Source organism: Convolutriloba macropyga, chromosome 3 (assembly GCF_964194025.1).
Source record: "Convolutriloba macropyga chromosome 3, txConMacr16.3, whole genome shotgun sequence".
Classification (NCBI taxonomy): Eukaryota; Metazoa; Xenacoelomorpha; order Acoela; family Convolutidae; genus Convolutriloba; species Convolutriloba macropyga.
In genome coordinates, this window is record NC_134470.1 from 9,279,607 (window position 1) to 9,296,926 (window position 17,320).

General features: G+C 34.0%; 1 protein-coding gene across 9 annotated transcripts in view; it reads right to left on the reverse strand.

Moving 5' to 3' along the window:
• The window catches only part of LOC142335911 (cGMP-dependent protein kinase 1-like), a 217,200-nt gene that overhangs the window by 182,338 nt on the left and 17,542 nt on the right, over positions 1-17,320 (reverse strand). The window contains exon 1 of one of the 9 annotated variants that reach the window (XM_075384280.1): positions 14,089-14,382. The exons of the other annotated variants lie outside the window; for them this stretch is intronic. Coding sequence (XP_075240395.1) covers positions 14,089-14,140 — 52 coding nt within the window. The 5' untranslated portion in view covers positions 14,141-14,382. Of the gene's footprint in view, positions 1-14,088; positions 14,383-17,320 lie in introns of those variants that run through there. 9 annotated transcript variants of the gene reach the window in all.

Here is a 17,320-nt window from a genome sequence, read left to right on the forward strand (position 1 = left end):
ACCATATGTTCGAAGAACCCAAAACATACCCAATTTTTTTCAACAAGTTTTGATAGAAGACGATATCATTTGGCCATTACCTAGCTGCCCATCTTGTAGCAGCTGGCTGAGCTTACTAACTCAATAACCAAGATGAATAGCGCTTCGAGGCCATTTCAAACATTAAAGCTAGACTAGCTTGACAACCAAAATATAATGCTACATTCTACTGAAGCCATGCGGATTTGTTCATTTTGTTCAAAATTTATATTTAGCCACTATTATTAGTACACAATCGTCATACATGAAGTTAAACTGAACTCAAACTCGAACTACCTTAACCAACAGCAAACCAATACTGCGACTCAACAAAATTGCATCAGATTCTTTGCGATTGGGTTGCGAAACAATCTGTTATTGATACAGAATATTCGACAAAACTTCTACATGGTTAACATACTTCCCATGACATCAAATTTACACTGAAAAAGTGACGTTATGGAAAAGTGTTCACATTCTGTCGAAATTCTTATCTGCAACCAATCAACAGTTGAATTTGACATGATAACCCACGGTACTAGCAGCATAAAAAAACTTGAAAAACTACCAAAAATCAGTGAAATTTTCAAACTTAGTTATATTAAAGTGACATACAGTGCGTATTGAAGCACAATTTCTTGAACGGTAAATTACTGGTTACCGTGTCTTGATTCTGTAGATCATATAAGTGATTGTACAGTTTTAACTTGACTTTGACTTGTGTAGAGAGAATTAACTTCGATATTCTCAAAACTTTTTTTCTGAGAAACAAAGTTCCTATTTAAGAGAAACTCTGTGCAAAGCATAAAATCAGTTTCTCTTACTGGCTTTAACAAAGCCCACTCTATTTCAGCAATGGTGTTGTTGAAAACAATAGAGAGACTTGATAACTTTGAAGACAGAAAAACATAATAATTTTATCAGAATTGCCACTGGTAAACGACACTGTTTTGCAACAGCCATTTGCAGCTTGAAACTTTACAGCGTTGAAACTTTGCATAGTTATAGCCTAGTTATAGGGCTACATTTTTCGAAGCAGTATTTTTAAAATGGGCTTTTTAACTTGAGTTATTAAGAAAACTCAAGCATAAATTGATTGTTTTAATTTGAATTATTTGGTTATTCATAGAGAAACAACTTTGTTATACAGCAAAGCTGGACAATTAGTTATCAAGATTAATAGAGCAACAAGTAATGCAACGGTGATCTGCAGTATAGCGGATGATACAGTTCACAAAAGTTAACTGCAAAAACAAAATGTCCGGACAGATTTGAAACCGATGAAACGAACTGTGCGGTGTAAAGTTTTCCTTGACTTTGATAGGAGAGCAGCCGTTACATTTGGTCCGCCGACCCGGACAGTGGAAGGCAAACTGCTATCCAATCTGATGAAGAGAGTGCCAAAGGCATCCCCCAAAGAGAATCAAACAAATCAACAGCCCAACTCCAATGAGGCAGAGAGAAAGGTGCGAGTGCAATTCACAAAAGACGTTGAAGAATTGACCTCGCTTAAACGGAATAACAAAAACCAAAGCAAACAGCAACCAGAACATCCCAGCACAACCCGCAGAGAGGAGTTTCAATGAAAAGCTCAAAGGTACGACAAGAAGTTCCATGAGTTGGTGGAAGAAAATAACACTAAACGAAGGCTTGGCTACAAAATAATTGAAGTCTCAGATCGACCCAACAAACTAAGTCCTCTATCAACAGACTGTTCACCTTCTACAAAACAAAATACCCAAGCAACTGCAGCGTCGAAACACGCTTGTGCCCTATCAAGCTAATTTCGTTGAAGAACATCTGAAAGCGGCAACGAAGTGCAAGGCAAATATGGACTATCATTGGCTTGCATACATAAGTAAGGCACGCAACCAGCAATGAATGCAGATCAAAGCAACGCAACCTAAGTAGTGAAAGACAGCGAGATTTACAACAACTAGCCAACGGACAACCCAATTTGCTCAAGCAGTGCGAAATGGAGCAACAGCAAGCAGCCAAGAGACGGAGAATGTTTCGGAAACATCTTCAGCAATGCAAAGGCATGAGGAAAGGATGAAGAATTTCGATATCGAATTCAAAACCAAGATGCGACTGGAACAGGCACGGTTCGAGCAGAGGAGGCTTGAGCTGGAAAGGCAAATGAAGGAAACCCCTCGAATGGCGGAGTGGTCTAGTATGTTCAATGCTTCAGTGGATCAACGCCCAATACCAGACTCAGAGAAGATGAGCCACCTGAAGACTCTAGTGACAGGCAACGCAAGGTCAGCAATCTCTGGAATGGGCAATGCTGGACAGTTCTATGGTGCTGCATGGAGCATTCTGGAGAGGAAGTTTGGAAGGACTCGTGTGATCATTGATGCACAACTGGAGAGTCTTCGCAAAGCAATTCAGGTGAGACCTCCCGACTCCACAGATCTGATCAGTTTCTCAGTTATTGTTTCAAACTTCGTGTATGTGCTCAAAGAGTACAAGCAGATTGGGAATCTGCAATCAAGTTTGACACTGTATATGGCAGTAGATGAACAACCTCAAGTTCTCAAAGAGAAGTGGTGGTTTTATGTTGATGAAAAAGATGAAGATTGGACTGATCTGACCATGCTTGAAAAATGGTTATCCAGGTTAGCACTCGTGCACGAAGGGTTTTCAGTTTTCAAGGGAGAACGAAGAAAGGAAGACTGAAAAGGCACAAAAAGAGAAAAACAGTTCTCAAAAACATCGAACTTCAGTGCTAGTTCGAATGTGAAAGCAACCAAGCAAATGCAAGGTGACCACTGTCCGCTAGTTGTTGGCATTCATAAAATTTGGAACTGTCCACTACTCAAGAACATGAGTGTGAATGATCGGTACGCATCAGTGAGGAAGCAACGCTTATGTTACGGATGTCTAGGCAAAAGACATTGTAAAGTCAATGCGTAAAGTCAATAACAATGGATGCATCAAGAAGCAAAACCGATTGCTACACTCAGAAAACGAAATGGACGAGGGCTACCATGCAATCAACGTAAGCTCATCATAGCTGGCAAACACGGGACAAAGGATTTGAAGACAGAAAAGCTTCCTCTCAAAATAAAGGGACTATATTCAAAAGGTGCATTCAATAGAAGCGCTTGCACACCCGTCAATATCTCTGGGAAATACAAACGACAACTACAACAAACTTGAGTGTTTTAACTAACAAAAGTTTCAACTTGACGGAATTTGGCATCATCCATAGTCAAGATGCTTATGAGCTACACCGCCCATTGGACTACAAGATAGGAACACGAAGTGAACTTTTCGCCGTTCTAACAGAGCTGGGATGGGTAGTCAATGGACCCATGACAGCCAAAAGAAGGCAAAAAGTTTGTCATTTGGCCTTCACAGAAGATGTGAAAGTGGCCGAGAATATTCAAACTTGGTGGGACATAGAAACCTATGCCTCCAAAATCAACGACGTCCAGTCAGTCAAAAAATCAACCGCAGGCACAAAAGATGGTACAGAGTACGGCGAAATTTACAGGCGAGCGGTACGAAGTGGGAATGCTGTGGAGTGAACAAGAGCCAAACCTACCGAACAATTACAGCTCAGCCTTGGGTCAGCTTTACTCACTGGAGCGAAGATTCCAAAGGGACCCAAACCTGAAAAATTTGTATCAACAGTCAATAGATACAGATGTAGAAAAAGGATTCGTAAAGATATTGGACGAGACCGAAGTGAAAGACCTTGGGGAAAGAATGGTATTTGCCACACCATCCAGTGCTAAACCCGAACAAGCTTGGCAAAGTAAGAAGTGTTTGCAATGCTGCATCAAAGTACAAATAATTATTCCTAAATGATAAGCTACTAGCAGGACCTGATCTGCTACATGGGTTGATCCGACAATATTCAGATTCTGCGAGGGACCAATAGCCCTGACAGCTAACATCGAATCGATGTTTCTATAAGTGCAATTTCCCGAACAGGATAGAAGTTGCTTGAGGTTCTTGCGGAATAAAGAGCTTGTTCAGATATACGAAAATCAGCGTCATGTATTCGGAGCTAAAAGTTCTCCAACTTGTGCAAGCTATGCTCTCGAGCGAGTGGGATTTGACAACGAAGGAATGTATCCAATTGCAGCAAAGGCAATACAAGACAACTTCTACATGGACGACTTAATCAAATCAGTAGAAAGCTCTGAAGAAGCAATCGAAGACTTCAATCAAATACAACATCTTCTCTCAAAACATGGATTTGAACTAAAGAAGTGGTTAAGCAACAACGATGCAATTACCAAAGCAATCCCAGAAGACTTGAAGTTAATCATCAACACAAAACAAGTCGAAGTGGAGCCCAATACGGAGGGATCCCCAGTGATAGGACTACAATGGACTGTTATTGATGACAGTCTTCAATTGTGCAGAGGAACGAACAAGGAGGAAGAGCATGGTTGAAGCACCTATCACCTAGAGGAAAATTTTGTCATTGGTATATTCCTTGTTCGACCCGATCGGATTGTTTGTTCCGTTCAATGTTCACATGAGGACTCTTGAAAGGAATCTGGACTAAGAACGGGCAACATTGGGAAAACGAAGTGGAACCTGGTGACGAAGATGAATTCCTTAAATGAAAAAAACAACTTCCAATAGTGGCTGAAACAAGCATCAGTAGAAGGTACTTCAACAGAGAAAGGGATAAAACCGAACTTCATGTGTTTGCTGACGCATCTGAAGACACGATGCGTGCAGTGGCTTATCAAAAATGGCGATCTGAGGCAAACTAAACACTTAAAGAAGGCGATCTCGTTTGGTTGATTGAAGAAAGCGATTAGCATGGACATTACAACTTAGGTTGAGTTACGGAGACCATCAATGGGTCTGACGGTGAGATTCGATCAGCAATAATTCGAACGAACGACGGAGTGTACAAGTGACCAGTAGTGAAACTCGCCCCAGTACTACCTCGAAAAGATGTTTGGCGATAGAAAACAGGGCCGGCTATGTGGCGGCTGAGCTTACTAACTCAATAACCAAGATGAATAGCGCTTCGAGGCCATTTCAAACATTAAAGCTAGACTAGCTTGACAACCAAAATATAATGCTACATTCTACTGAAGCCATGCGGATTTGTTCATTTTGTTCAAAATTTGTATTTAGCCACTATTATTAGTACACAATCGTCATACATGAAGTTAAACTGAACTCAAACTCGAACTACCTTAACAACCAGCAAAACAAAACTACGACTTAACAGTATTGTATCAGATTCTTTGCGATTGGATTGCGAATCAATCTTTTATTGATACAAAATGTTCGACAAAATTTCTACATGGTTAACATACTTCCCATGACATCAAATTTACAGTGAAAAAATGACGTTATGGAAAAGTTTTCACATTTTGTCGACATTCTTATCTACAACCAATCAACAGTTGAATTTGACATGAAAACTCACGTTACTAGCAGCATAAAAGGAGCTTGAAAAACTACCAAAAATCAGTGAAAATTGTAGATTTTGTTATATTAAACTGACATACAGTGCGTATTGAAGCACATTTTCTTGAGCGGTAAATTACTGGTTATCGTGTCTTGATTCTGTAGATCATATAAGTGATTGTACAGTTTTAACTTAACTTTGACTTGTGAAAAGAGAATTAAATTTGATATTCTCAAATCTTTCTTTCTGAGGAACAAAGTTCCTAAGTAAGAGTAACTCTGTGCAAAGCATAAAATCAGTTTCTCTTACTGGCTCCAGCAAAGCCCACTCTAGTTCAACATTGGTGTTGTTGAAAACAATAGAGAGTTTTGATAACTTTGAAGGTAGAAAAACATAATATTATTATCAGTTTTGCAACTGGTAAATGACCCTGTTTTACAACAGCTATTTGCAGCAGGTTGAAATTTTGCATAGTTATAGCCTAGTTATAGGGCTGTAATTTTTCGCACCGGGATTTCCAAAATTTGTTTTATAACTTGAGTTTTTAACAAAACTCAAGCAAAATTTGATTGTTTCAATTTGAATTATTTTGTTATTCTGAGAGAAACAAGTTTGTTATACAGCGAAGCTGAACAATTAGTTATCAAAAGTAATTGAGCAACAAGTAATGCAACGGTAATCTACAGTATAGCGGATAATACAGTTCACAAAAGTTAACCGCAAAAACACAATATCCGGACAGATTTGAAACATCTTTTTTACACATCTTTCTTGGTATAAAACTATCAGAACAGAACGAGATCAAATTAACTAGACTAATTTGTAGTCGGCTTATTGAACCAATTGTTGGGGTATTGTGACATCGGATATTCTGGCATTTTGCGTATTTTGGCACTGGGCATATTGTCAAGTAACCAAAATTTTGATCAAAACTGTTAAAAATGACAACTTAAAACCTTGGAAAAGTTTATAAGAGTATATTTCTATTTGAAATTCGTAATTTAAACGAGAAATGTAACAATTATAAGGAAACTATGATTTGGTTCCTGGATGCATTGAAAGTCCAGCAGTTGCAATATGGCGAAACTGAAAAACTATCCTGTTGTTTAGTTCCGTTGGAAAAGCGATAAACTTTTGGAATCAGAATCATAATAACTTGTTCTGAGTCACCACCCGGCACCATTTGCCAGGACATAGTGATGTCTTTCTGGGATAACCTGGAGTAAAATGGATAAAGAGGATTTTGGTTCACCCGATGTACCAATTATTTTCTCTTTCCAGCTTGAAATAATTTTTCCAAAATAGTGCAATTAGTTAATAATTTTACCTGATCCTATTCTCATCATTTTTTACTGAAAAGCTGAAAATCAAAAAAAAAATTAGATCAAAAGTCGAAAAACAAGAGAAAAAAACTATCAAAAGATGAAAAATGAAAAAAAAAAACAGCTGCAATAGTTTTGGAAACGAACCCTTACATGTTTTGAATAAGAACCTTATATTTAAGCGTCTAAAAAAACGTCCCAGTTTGAAGAAAATAACAAAATTTGTTTAGCTCTTCACAACGTTTACATAAGAACAAATAGTTTTTATTCATGCCAGTCAAAAAATTCAAGTGTTCAAATCACGTTGAAAGCGACATATTTAAGAAAACTTAATAGATTCGTATCTCAATACCTTCGAGTTTTATTTGTCCGTTAAATTCGTATTTGAAGAAATATAGAAAAATGGCGGGCTGAAGATTGCTAAATTAGCATAATAACACTAATCAATACCTGAAATTTCTCCAAATTTCCTGAAAACTACTTCATTGCTTAAAAAATATCCTAAAGCTTTGAGGAGAACCACCCTAAAAAGTTAAACCAGTGTATTCAAACTTTTAATGCAGCAAATAGTTTGAAAAAATGCTTGATAACTTTGCACCTGAATTTTATAAATTTGCAATGAGAAAATTTCTGGCGCCTCAATTTCTTTCTCCCTCGAAAAAAGTGGTTTGAACAACACAAAAAATATATATTTTTTTGCTTGCTGTACCAATTTAATGAGGAGTTAAGTACTTAAATACTCTATTATTCGATTGTGAAATGAATAAGCAGCATTCAATTAAGAATTTCTTAATGATACGAAAGCTATATGCACAACATGATTTGTCCTTTTGAAACGTCATTCCGGCATAATCATAATGACTTACGCGAAGTCTTTGCAAAATAGAACTTCAATGTTTCGTATTATTTCATTGTTTTTTTCCACCTGAAAAATCGAAATGATTAAAATGCTTTCTTCTTCTACGCTGTTTACCAATTTATTTTAGGTCTATGAATCGCTATGAAATGTCAGATATGATTGATTTTAAAAAAGAGAGAAAAATACAAGAAAACTGACTACAGCTCAAGATCTTATGCACACTATTATTACAAACGTCCCGTCGAAATAAAATGTACGAGACGGGAGTTTGAAAGTTGAGCAATTAAATTGATCCAATTTATAAAAGAAATGGAACAATGTTTTGTTTATAAAAACACAAAGAAAGATCTTGTAAAATTTGCTACTCAAGATTTGAGCGGCAATACATTTAAGAAATGGAAAACTGCTTTCAAGACACCCACACAAAATGTATGTTTTAGGCTATGGTGAAATTACGACAAAGCACGTTCTCTGAAACTTATTTTTTCAAAAAGATTGCGTTACTGTGCATGAAAATTGTCAAATATTTTTTCCATGAAAAGCAGTGAAATGGACTTGAGGAGCAGACGAAAAGCCTGATCTTGCTTCTTTTAAAATTTTTGTTTTGTAAACAAATTTTTGTGTAAAACTTGGCGAATCAGTCTATTTGGAAATCCTCTTTATCCTTATCTTTACCGGATTAATGCAATAAACTCGGGAATCAAACAAGAAACAAGTAAACATGCCATAATCACAACAATAATCAAAGCCCGATTTCTGCTCATTTTCAGTAAAAATTAAAAGTAATTAAATATAAATGAAAAATGGGATTAAGTTATTCACGCTTTAATTGTGCGAAAACGTCTCAAGTAGTTAAAATTAATGAAGTGGATTTTTTCAGCAGGTGTTTGTAAATGGTAATAAAAAATTTGGAAAATTCTGTCTACTTGGAACCACAAAAAATGAATTTATAAGGATTTAAATCTCCACACCAAGCAAATCGAGAGAATCGAAAACAATTTTTCAATAATATGGAAAACTTTATGCCAGAAAACAGTTTCCAATACGTTTCAATAAAAATTTTTCATTTATGGACGTTCAATTTTTTCATTAACAGACTGGACGTCCAAAAATTTAAGTTTTCAGTCATGATTCCGCTTCTCCGAAAATTTCTCAATTTTTAGGCTACTTGATAGTTAAACGTAACAAACGTTCTGCGCTAGATTTTGCGTACCGCAGAATACTCTTAATTACTTAAATTTTTTGATATTTTATCACAGCATGTTTTTTATTCGGAAAAACTTTCCCATTATCTTCAAACAACGCAAAGAACAATTTTGTCAGTAAGATTAAAGAGTGAATTGTTCTTCAAAGTGAAAATTTTCAAAAAAAATTTCGAAGAAGTGTGCTGTAAATAAAGAGCACATGCAATTGATAACAAAACTGAAAGCGAAGAAAAACACGATTATTTGAGGAAAAAACAAGTTTTGCAAAAACTATTCTAGGAAACCATGTTGGAAAATTTTTTTTACCATCCTAATCAAGATACGAAATATAATGACCAGAAATTCAACGACAGGGGCAGCGGAGCAAAAAATATTGATGTCTTCAATCTCAAAAAAATCTGTGACCAATATAGTTTCTGTTGCAAACCAAACTGTGCAAAATATCGATTTGAAGATTTTTTAGAGCCAAGAACACATAAAACACAAAGCGAGTTGGAGCTGCAAATGTTAATTTTTTTTTATTTGTGCAATTGAAATCTCTACATATCGCCGTTGAGAACGTCTATCAGTGATCAGATGAATCCTTTGCTGAAATGGTATCAAAATAGAAAAACAAAAAAAGAACAAGTTTCATTTTTGTTTGTGAATAACGTTTCATCTCAACTTTTTCCTGATTTTTTTTCGCACAACTTTCTTCAGTTAATGTTTTTGACGCTGAAAAACACTTTCAGATCCAAGTAAAATGTGAACAGTCGTTTTTCTACAATAAAAATAAGATTTTTTGTTTTTAGTTGCTACATATGTTTTGTCCACAACTTAAATTATTTCCAGGACCAATACTCATTGAAATATTTTGCAATAAATTCAACTATATAAGAAAAAAATATTTCTAAAACGGAACGATTCTAAAGAAGTGGAAAATGCAGACGTGGAGAGATTCAGCATTTTTGATTTTCAACAGCGATTGTTGTCACTCGTTTTTTAAGTACTCCTTGAATTGTTTTGTTATCTTTTCAAGTGAAAATCATTCTTAAATTAAACAAATAACCCAAGCAGAACCTTCAAAGTTAATATCAAACTAAGAGCTATTAAATGAAATTAGAGCTGAAAAACCTGTATAAAAAATAAAAGTTCCTTTTTGAATTGAGAATAGAGGATAGCTAATAAAAAGAAACAAACGGATTCTTTTAATGACTGTTTTCATTTTTTGAAACTTCAAATTATGCTTTTCAAAGTTTAATCTCGATTCCTTTTTCTGGTATGCATTTAGCAAATTTTTTGCAGCAAATCTAGGGTCAACTTTCTTTCAAAACATAATCTAAATGTAACTCCTACTTTCTCGTCGCTCTGTCATTCATCCTCCACTCTTCTCTATTTTTCAAAACTTTTGCCCGATTTGAAATTGTACACTCTTTTTCAGATTGTAACAAAATTAGTAATCTAATAGTCAACATTTTTTTCTACATGATATAAACAAAAAGTGAGAATTTGAACAAACAAATGACTTTGCCTAATTGTTTTCTAAATTTTAAGGAAATTTTTGGCATAGTAACCGTTATTTTAACTTCGGTTATATTTCTTTCGGATATAATCGTTGAACTGCTGGTCAATTTTAATTTCAAGCAGGTCGCAAATGTCGGAAGATCATCAAAAGAACTAATTCCTGATTCGCTCACAAAAACGGCTTATCTGCTCATAATGGGCATTAAAATGCAGGGATCATAACAGATGATATAGCTAACTCACATTTTCCGATGCAAATTTTTTGAAAATCTATATTGGTAACAGTTAAATTTGTGACAGATTTTAAAGCTACTTTGACTGGCTCCATAGCTACCCTTTTCGAGGCGAGGCTGTTGAATGTTCTTCTTTTCTAGTCATCTGGCGAATTTAGGAAATAATTCTGGGCAGATTTCAGGATTCCTTGGAGTTGCGGCAAAAGCAAAATTCTGGCATTACGGATTTGCAATAAAAATTTAAAAAAAAGCAATATAAACGTCGTTCTTGTCCCTCTGAGTAGCAAAAAAAGTTGTCTTCAAAGCTGCCATCTGACAGCAGCATAGAACTTTTTAAAAATAGACATTTAGAGAAAAATTAGACTGTTATTTCAGAGATTTCCTCTGGAGGAAATATGCAAAAATATTTGAAAAAGCAAACTGGCTTTTAAATTTCTTTAGTCAACTAGCAAATTAATAAGAAATATTTTCTACACGAATTGGAGTCTCAGAGCATTTCAGCGCTTTACCAGTACATTTCAAGGGTAAAAATTTAACACAGTTCTGAAATATTCATCTCCAGTATATTATAAGTTTCTTTATGTGCAGTTTTTTTCAGTATGATTATATTGAGGTAATAGCGTTCACCCATGCTAAATTTATCCTGTCTAGACTGAAAATTACTCATGCGCATAATGCCATACTTTTACTGCTAAAAGCTAGAAAGTAGTATACACGCTCTTTATTTTAAATCTAGGTGGTAGGTAATTACCACAAAGCCCAATTAGCTTAGTCGTTAGGACTGGCTATGCAAATAAAAGTTCGAATCTAAAAAATCTCCAGTATATAACGGATTTAGATCTATTTTTAAAAAAAATTCCATTAAACACTTGGCAGTTAGAATTGCATACGAAGCAAACCTTGTTGGCGGGAGTTAAGTTGAACATATTATAGTTCATGCAGTAAGTTGTGACTTGAACAAAGTACTGGCCAGAAGAATGTCTCTGGACTGATTCAGCTCTGATTTGGCTCCACCATCAACCTGCGCCTTGCCGCATTCAATTGTTAATTGAGTTGCTTTCCGTGGATCAAAAATCAACGTGGGGAAATTTGTTATGATCTACTATCCATCAAACATACCATATAAAAAAATTTGGAGCGCAAAAATTTAGAATCTCAAGGCAATAATCGGTTTCTTTTCTTCGTGGATAGTAGAAACCATTATTGTTTTCTGCAACTGTGATTCCTGCAAGTCAAATTTTTTGATGATTATTTTTTTTCTTTTCACTTCAGAAACCTTATCACTCTATTGACGAAGATGAAGTGCACAGAGATTCAAAAAAAAACGTTATGCTATAAAAACAGATATCAGTCAGTTTTAATTGAGCTTCTTATAAAAGTTTTTCTGTTCGAAGATGCTACAAAGAAATTTGAGTGAACAAAATTTAAATTTCAAAATCAAAACGGCTATGAAAATTTCTGAAACAATCAAATGCAGCTGCAATGGATAAAACACCCCCTATGAGAAAGGTTTTTTTAAAGCAACGCCTGTATCTAACTTTGGTGGATGTTTTTTTGCTCGCTTAATGAAGAGTACATTAGTTAGACTGAACGAAAACGTAATGCATATTCTTACATCTATATTTGTCCATGGAGCTTTAAAGCGGTGAGCGCAGCAGAAACCCAACATTCTCTAGAAAATAAATTAAAAAAACATTTCTTTTGATAAAAAATATATCTGACAGCTAATTCAGAAAAAAATTAGCTAATCCTCATCAACTCTAAGGGAATTTATGACATCAATCAAGAAAAACAGAAAACAAACCCGCAAAGCTAAGAATTCATGATCATTTTGAGATTTTATTACATCTTTATTAATGAAGGGTATATTAGCTCGACTGAAAAGCGGAATGCCTATTCTTACATTTATAATTGTCCATGAGGCAAAAAAAGGTGAGCGCAGTAGAAACCCAAAGTTCTCTAAAAAAGTAAGTGAAAAACACATTTCTTTGCGTAAAAATTAACCTGACAGCTAATTGAATAAAAATTAACAAATGCACATTAAATCTATCAACTCTAAGAGAATTTATGACATCCATTAAAAGAAACAAAATGCAAACTCGCAAAGCTAAGAATTCATGATCATTTTGAGATTTTTTGACAACTTTATTGTTATTAACTTATGTAAGCAGGGAAAAATGATCATCTTAGATTCAAATTTCGTTGGCATTCTTGCATTGTTCTTTTGTATATGAGCATTCTTATTAACTAAAGATTTGATCAAAAACTGAGCTCATCTTCTTAGAAATTTTTATTGCGCTGCTATTAAATTCTTTGTTTTATTATTATGATCATTTAAAGATTAAAAAATTTAAAGAGAGTTTTATACATAAAACTTTTGGTCTGAGGAGACCTATCTCAGCTATAGTTCAAAAATCACTTATCGAAATGTTTTAATTTGCAGTTTTCATTTTTTTAAAAACTTTTTTCCTGCAAAAAATGAAAAAGAAAATATAAAGTTCATAAACTGAACTGTGTAGAAATCCCTTGCACTTTAAGTATAAAACGCATTAAGAATTTTAATGTTCAAGCGAGACAAAAAATTAAGTTTTGAAAACATATTAGCAGTTAAAGGGCTAATAGAATAATGCTGGAGGTTCCAGATCTTGCAAATGGTAACAAATGTCGCAAAAAACCGTCATTTTTGGAAATTTTCAATCCTGTTCGTTTCATTCTCTACTCTAATCATATTGCTTTTGAAGTCTCTTGTTTCATTTGCTAAACACTTTTTGTGTGCAGAAGTAGTAGCCTACTAATTAGTTTAGAAAAGGGGGTTATAACTGAGCGAAACAAACACATTGAAAAGTTCTGGCAGGCGCTTTCAATTTTTCTGCAGTTCATCTCAATAGTTTTCCTATTAAAAAAAGTAAATCTTGGAACGAAAAGTCATATATGGTTTGAATTATTAGCGAGAAATTGTTAAACGTTTCTTGATTTCATGAAATCTAATTCTCTATGATCTTAAGATGAAGACATCGAATTAATGCAAACAGTCAGTTACGCTTTTTTCAATTAAATTTGTGAATTTTGTTTTCCAAATTCCAATATCTTTCAGTTTAATCAAAAGCTCAACCGTTTTATTTTGAAGTCATCAGACGACTTGCAATACAATTTAGCATGACAAATTAGGTTTTCAAATATGGCAAAAGAAAGATTATTGAGTCGTACAATTTAAAAATGAACCAAAAAATTTTATAAAAGTGAAGTAATTTTTTTTAAAATATGTTTGATTAATCAGATCATATTAATAGCTGTAAACTAAAGGCTGACAAAATTTCAATAAAATCAAGAGCAGCGTTTAATTGATCTGAAAAACACAGTTTCATAAATTGATGAAAGCTGTACTGACTATTTAGCATCGCCATCAACGAATCTTGCATGCGTATGCAGTTTTTTGTGAAATATCTAGAGCACTATCATGTAAGATTCTTCTGAGACGTTTCGCACTTTGGGGACGATCGAAACAATTCATACTCGAAAAAAACAGAAGACATATTAAAACGCATTATAGTCTTACCTTCAGTGAGGTTTCCAACAAACCGCGTAAGTAAATTAAGAAAGTCTTTCATTTTGGAACCACAAAAAAATCTCTTTTTTCACTTGGTTCACCTTGTGTGGGGAAAATAAGCTAATTGTTTATTTTCCGGTGGGTAAACACAGACAAACAAGACAAAATGACGCGGTTGAAACTTGAAACCGTTTCTGAGCAGAATTCAATAGCGAAAATTAAGGTAAAACCTGAGAAAAAAGTAACTTGACTCTTTAATTTCAAATTGGTAATCAGCAATAACTAAAATATTAAAACTATAGTGAATACATTTTGTAATGTATTGCTTCAGTTCATATTATAAACGGTAGTATTGTATTATGTACAAAATTATATTCCCGAATAAAGCACAAAAAATAATTTGTTGAAAATTGGGGCTTTATAAAAAGTGACCAATTTTTTACTCAACACCATAACCCACACCAAGGGTAAAATTAAAGTAGTGCTCTTTTAACAAAGCGACAAAAGAGTTTATTTATTTTCTTATTCCAATTTATAAACCCATTGACCTATTTTTAATCTACAGGGAAAGTTGCTGCATGAAATGTAACAAAAAGGTATCGTTGAAAATTAATGAGGAAAAATATCGTTGAAAAATAATATCTGATTACTATGTTGACATAGTTTAGGAAAATAAACCGTAATGCTGAAGAAAATGATGACTTTCAGTTTCGTTCCAATTAACGCAGTTTCTGAGTTTAAGCTTAAAAACTGAGTCGATTAACCGCACAGAAGTCTAGTTAGTACAAACGGAAAAGGCTATAAGACTTCATTAGTTTTAACGTTTGTTAATGTCCGTTTGAAGTATTGTGGAGTTTGTATTAAATAACATTCACTGTGGTTTGAGTTGCCAAAATAATTAAGTTGCCATATTTACTGTGGTTTAAGTAGAATTAGCGGTTTAGGATGCCAAAAAATCAAAATAATCTGTTCCGGTAGAAATGTTGGGGGGGAATATGTTATGCCAGCGGTGGACCATAGTCGAGATTGACCAAAAACTGCTGCTGCTAATAATACCAACATTTTGTGGGCACTTCTGAAAAGTAACGTTTTCATACATTAACAGTCAAAATAATATCGTTCCGACCAACCTTGGTGGGGGATAAACTATATACTCAAAGGGGTTTCTTTTGTTCGGTCAATTTTGGCCGATCGAAATATTGATCGGAGAGAGTTGTGAGTTGTATCATTAGAAAGCCTGTTCAGCGTTGAGTATAAAATTCAAAAGATTTTTGTGAATATTCTTTTTTCCATGGAGTTATTGAGGTTTAAAGTTTTGCGAACATTTGTCTGATTTTCCTTGTTATTGTTCACATTTTCCGTATTTTTGCCCAAATTTTGTTAAAAAATACTGACAAAAGTCTAAATGGTTCTGATTTTAAAGACAAAATGAAGCCGCTGAACAATTTGATTCGAATATTGTGCCAACAATTTGGATAAAAACATTAAAAGTTCGGCATTTTGTCCATCAAAAATGCAATTCTATAGAACATTTTGTTCAAATTAGCCTGAAGTTCAAATCTAAAAAATTTTGACGCAATCTTTTGAAAATCAAACAATGTCTAGTTTTACTTCCCTTTGCTGAAAAAAAATGTTCGGGAATTAAGGAATTGTCGGTTTTTTTTCACCTTAACTCGATAATTATTATCAATTACTTTCATCAATTTCATCAATTAATTTTGCTGGATGTATTTTGCTAACAATTGGAACAACTACTTAATTCTAGAGGACAATAGCAATAACAAGGCTAATTGTTGTTCATTCGTGGGTTGAAATTGTAAAGGAAACTAATTGTTTCTCCGATTTTATTTAAAACCCGCAAAACTACTTTTTGTTGTCTTTAAGTGGGTTTAAATTGTAAAGGAAACTAATTGTTTCTTCGATTTTATTTAAAATCGCAAAACCACTTTTGTTGTTTTTAAGTGAGTTACAGAAATGCTATTGCACCAAACCGATTTTGTTTTTTGAAAAGCTATCAACAGATCTTTTCGGACGTGCAAATGCAACAATGAACAAATATCAAACATTCGGTGAGAAGCTCAATGTTTGTATGGCTTCAACACTTTTTTTTCGTAAAATTCTTTTTTTAAATGTTTTTTATTTGTTTTCATTTCGTAGTCTTCGAAGTTAGCCTCGCTATTGGCGTGGTCAATTGGCGTTCTTTGCAGCGAAAATTTCATTTAATGAGTTTCCGAAGTTGAAAGCCTATTGTTTTAACGACTTTAAAAAGTGTTTTCAAAATGAAAAATAGCGGAATTTTTTTCTTAATTTCTCTTAATCATATTTCTCAAAATCTGAAATTCAACTCCAGCAGAGAGATCGCAACATTGGTCTTACGAATTGAAGTTTAGCTCTCACGACATGTCATGTTTTCGGAAATGTCTTTCTGGCTTTGAGACTAACAGATTTCAGTATTTAATTTGTACAACTGTCCATTTTTCATATTTTGAATCATTGTTTTTAATGTCTTGTCGCAATTTCGCAATTTTACGCTAATGACAGAACACATATCCCCACCAAAGATTTGAAAAAAAAGCGTTATTGAAAATATCTTGAATAGGCTTTTGTTTTAACGGTTTCGAAACAAACTTCTCGCAAAACATTGTTGATATTTTGAGGTTTGCCTAATTTGTCGTTCTTGTGTAGGCAGGTACTGTATTGTGGATAATTTAAGCTTCCGATATCCTATGGAGGTGAAAAAGAAAGCATTTATGTTTTTTCATGACAAATGGATTTCATAGCGAATTGTTTCCATGACTTTCGTTATTAATCTCAAATAATATCTTTGTTTTTTGGACGTTTCCGGCTGTTTTAGTTCTTCTATACATACTTCTGTTAACTTCTTTGTAAGTTCATCAATGGCCGGTTGCATATTCTTCGTTGAACTGAAATTCATAGTTTTTTAATTGGCGGTTTTTTGTTTAATATAATATTTTTCTTGTTAAAAAAAGTTTTTTATGATTTTGAAACTTTTGCCGCAGATTTTTGAGTGTAATTATTGGTGTCCTCTCACAATATCAAATTAAGTAAAAGTCTTAATGGCATTTAATGAAGACCAAATAATGTATATTTAAATTTAGTTTGATTAATAGATTAGGATTCTAATGGCTCTGACACCCATTTTTTTCAAATTTCAATTGGATTTCTCCATTATTTTTAGTAATTGTTGTTCTTTTTTTAGTCGCAAGACATAATATGGACT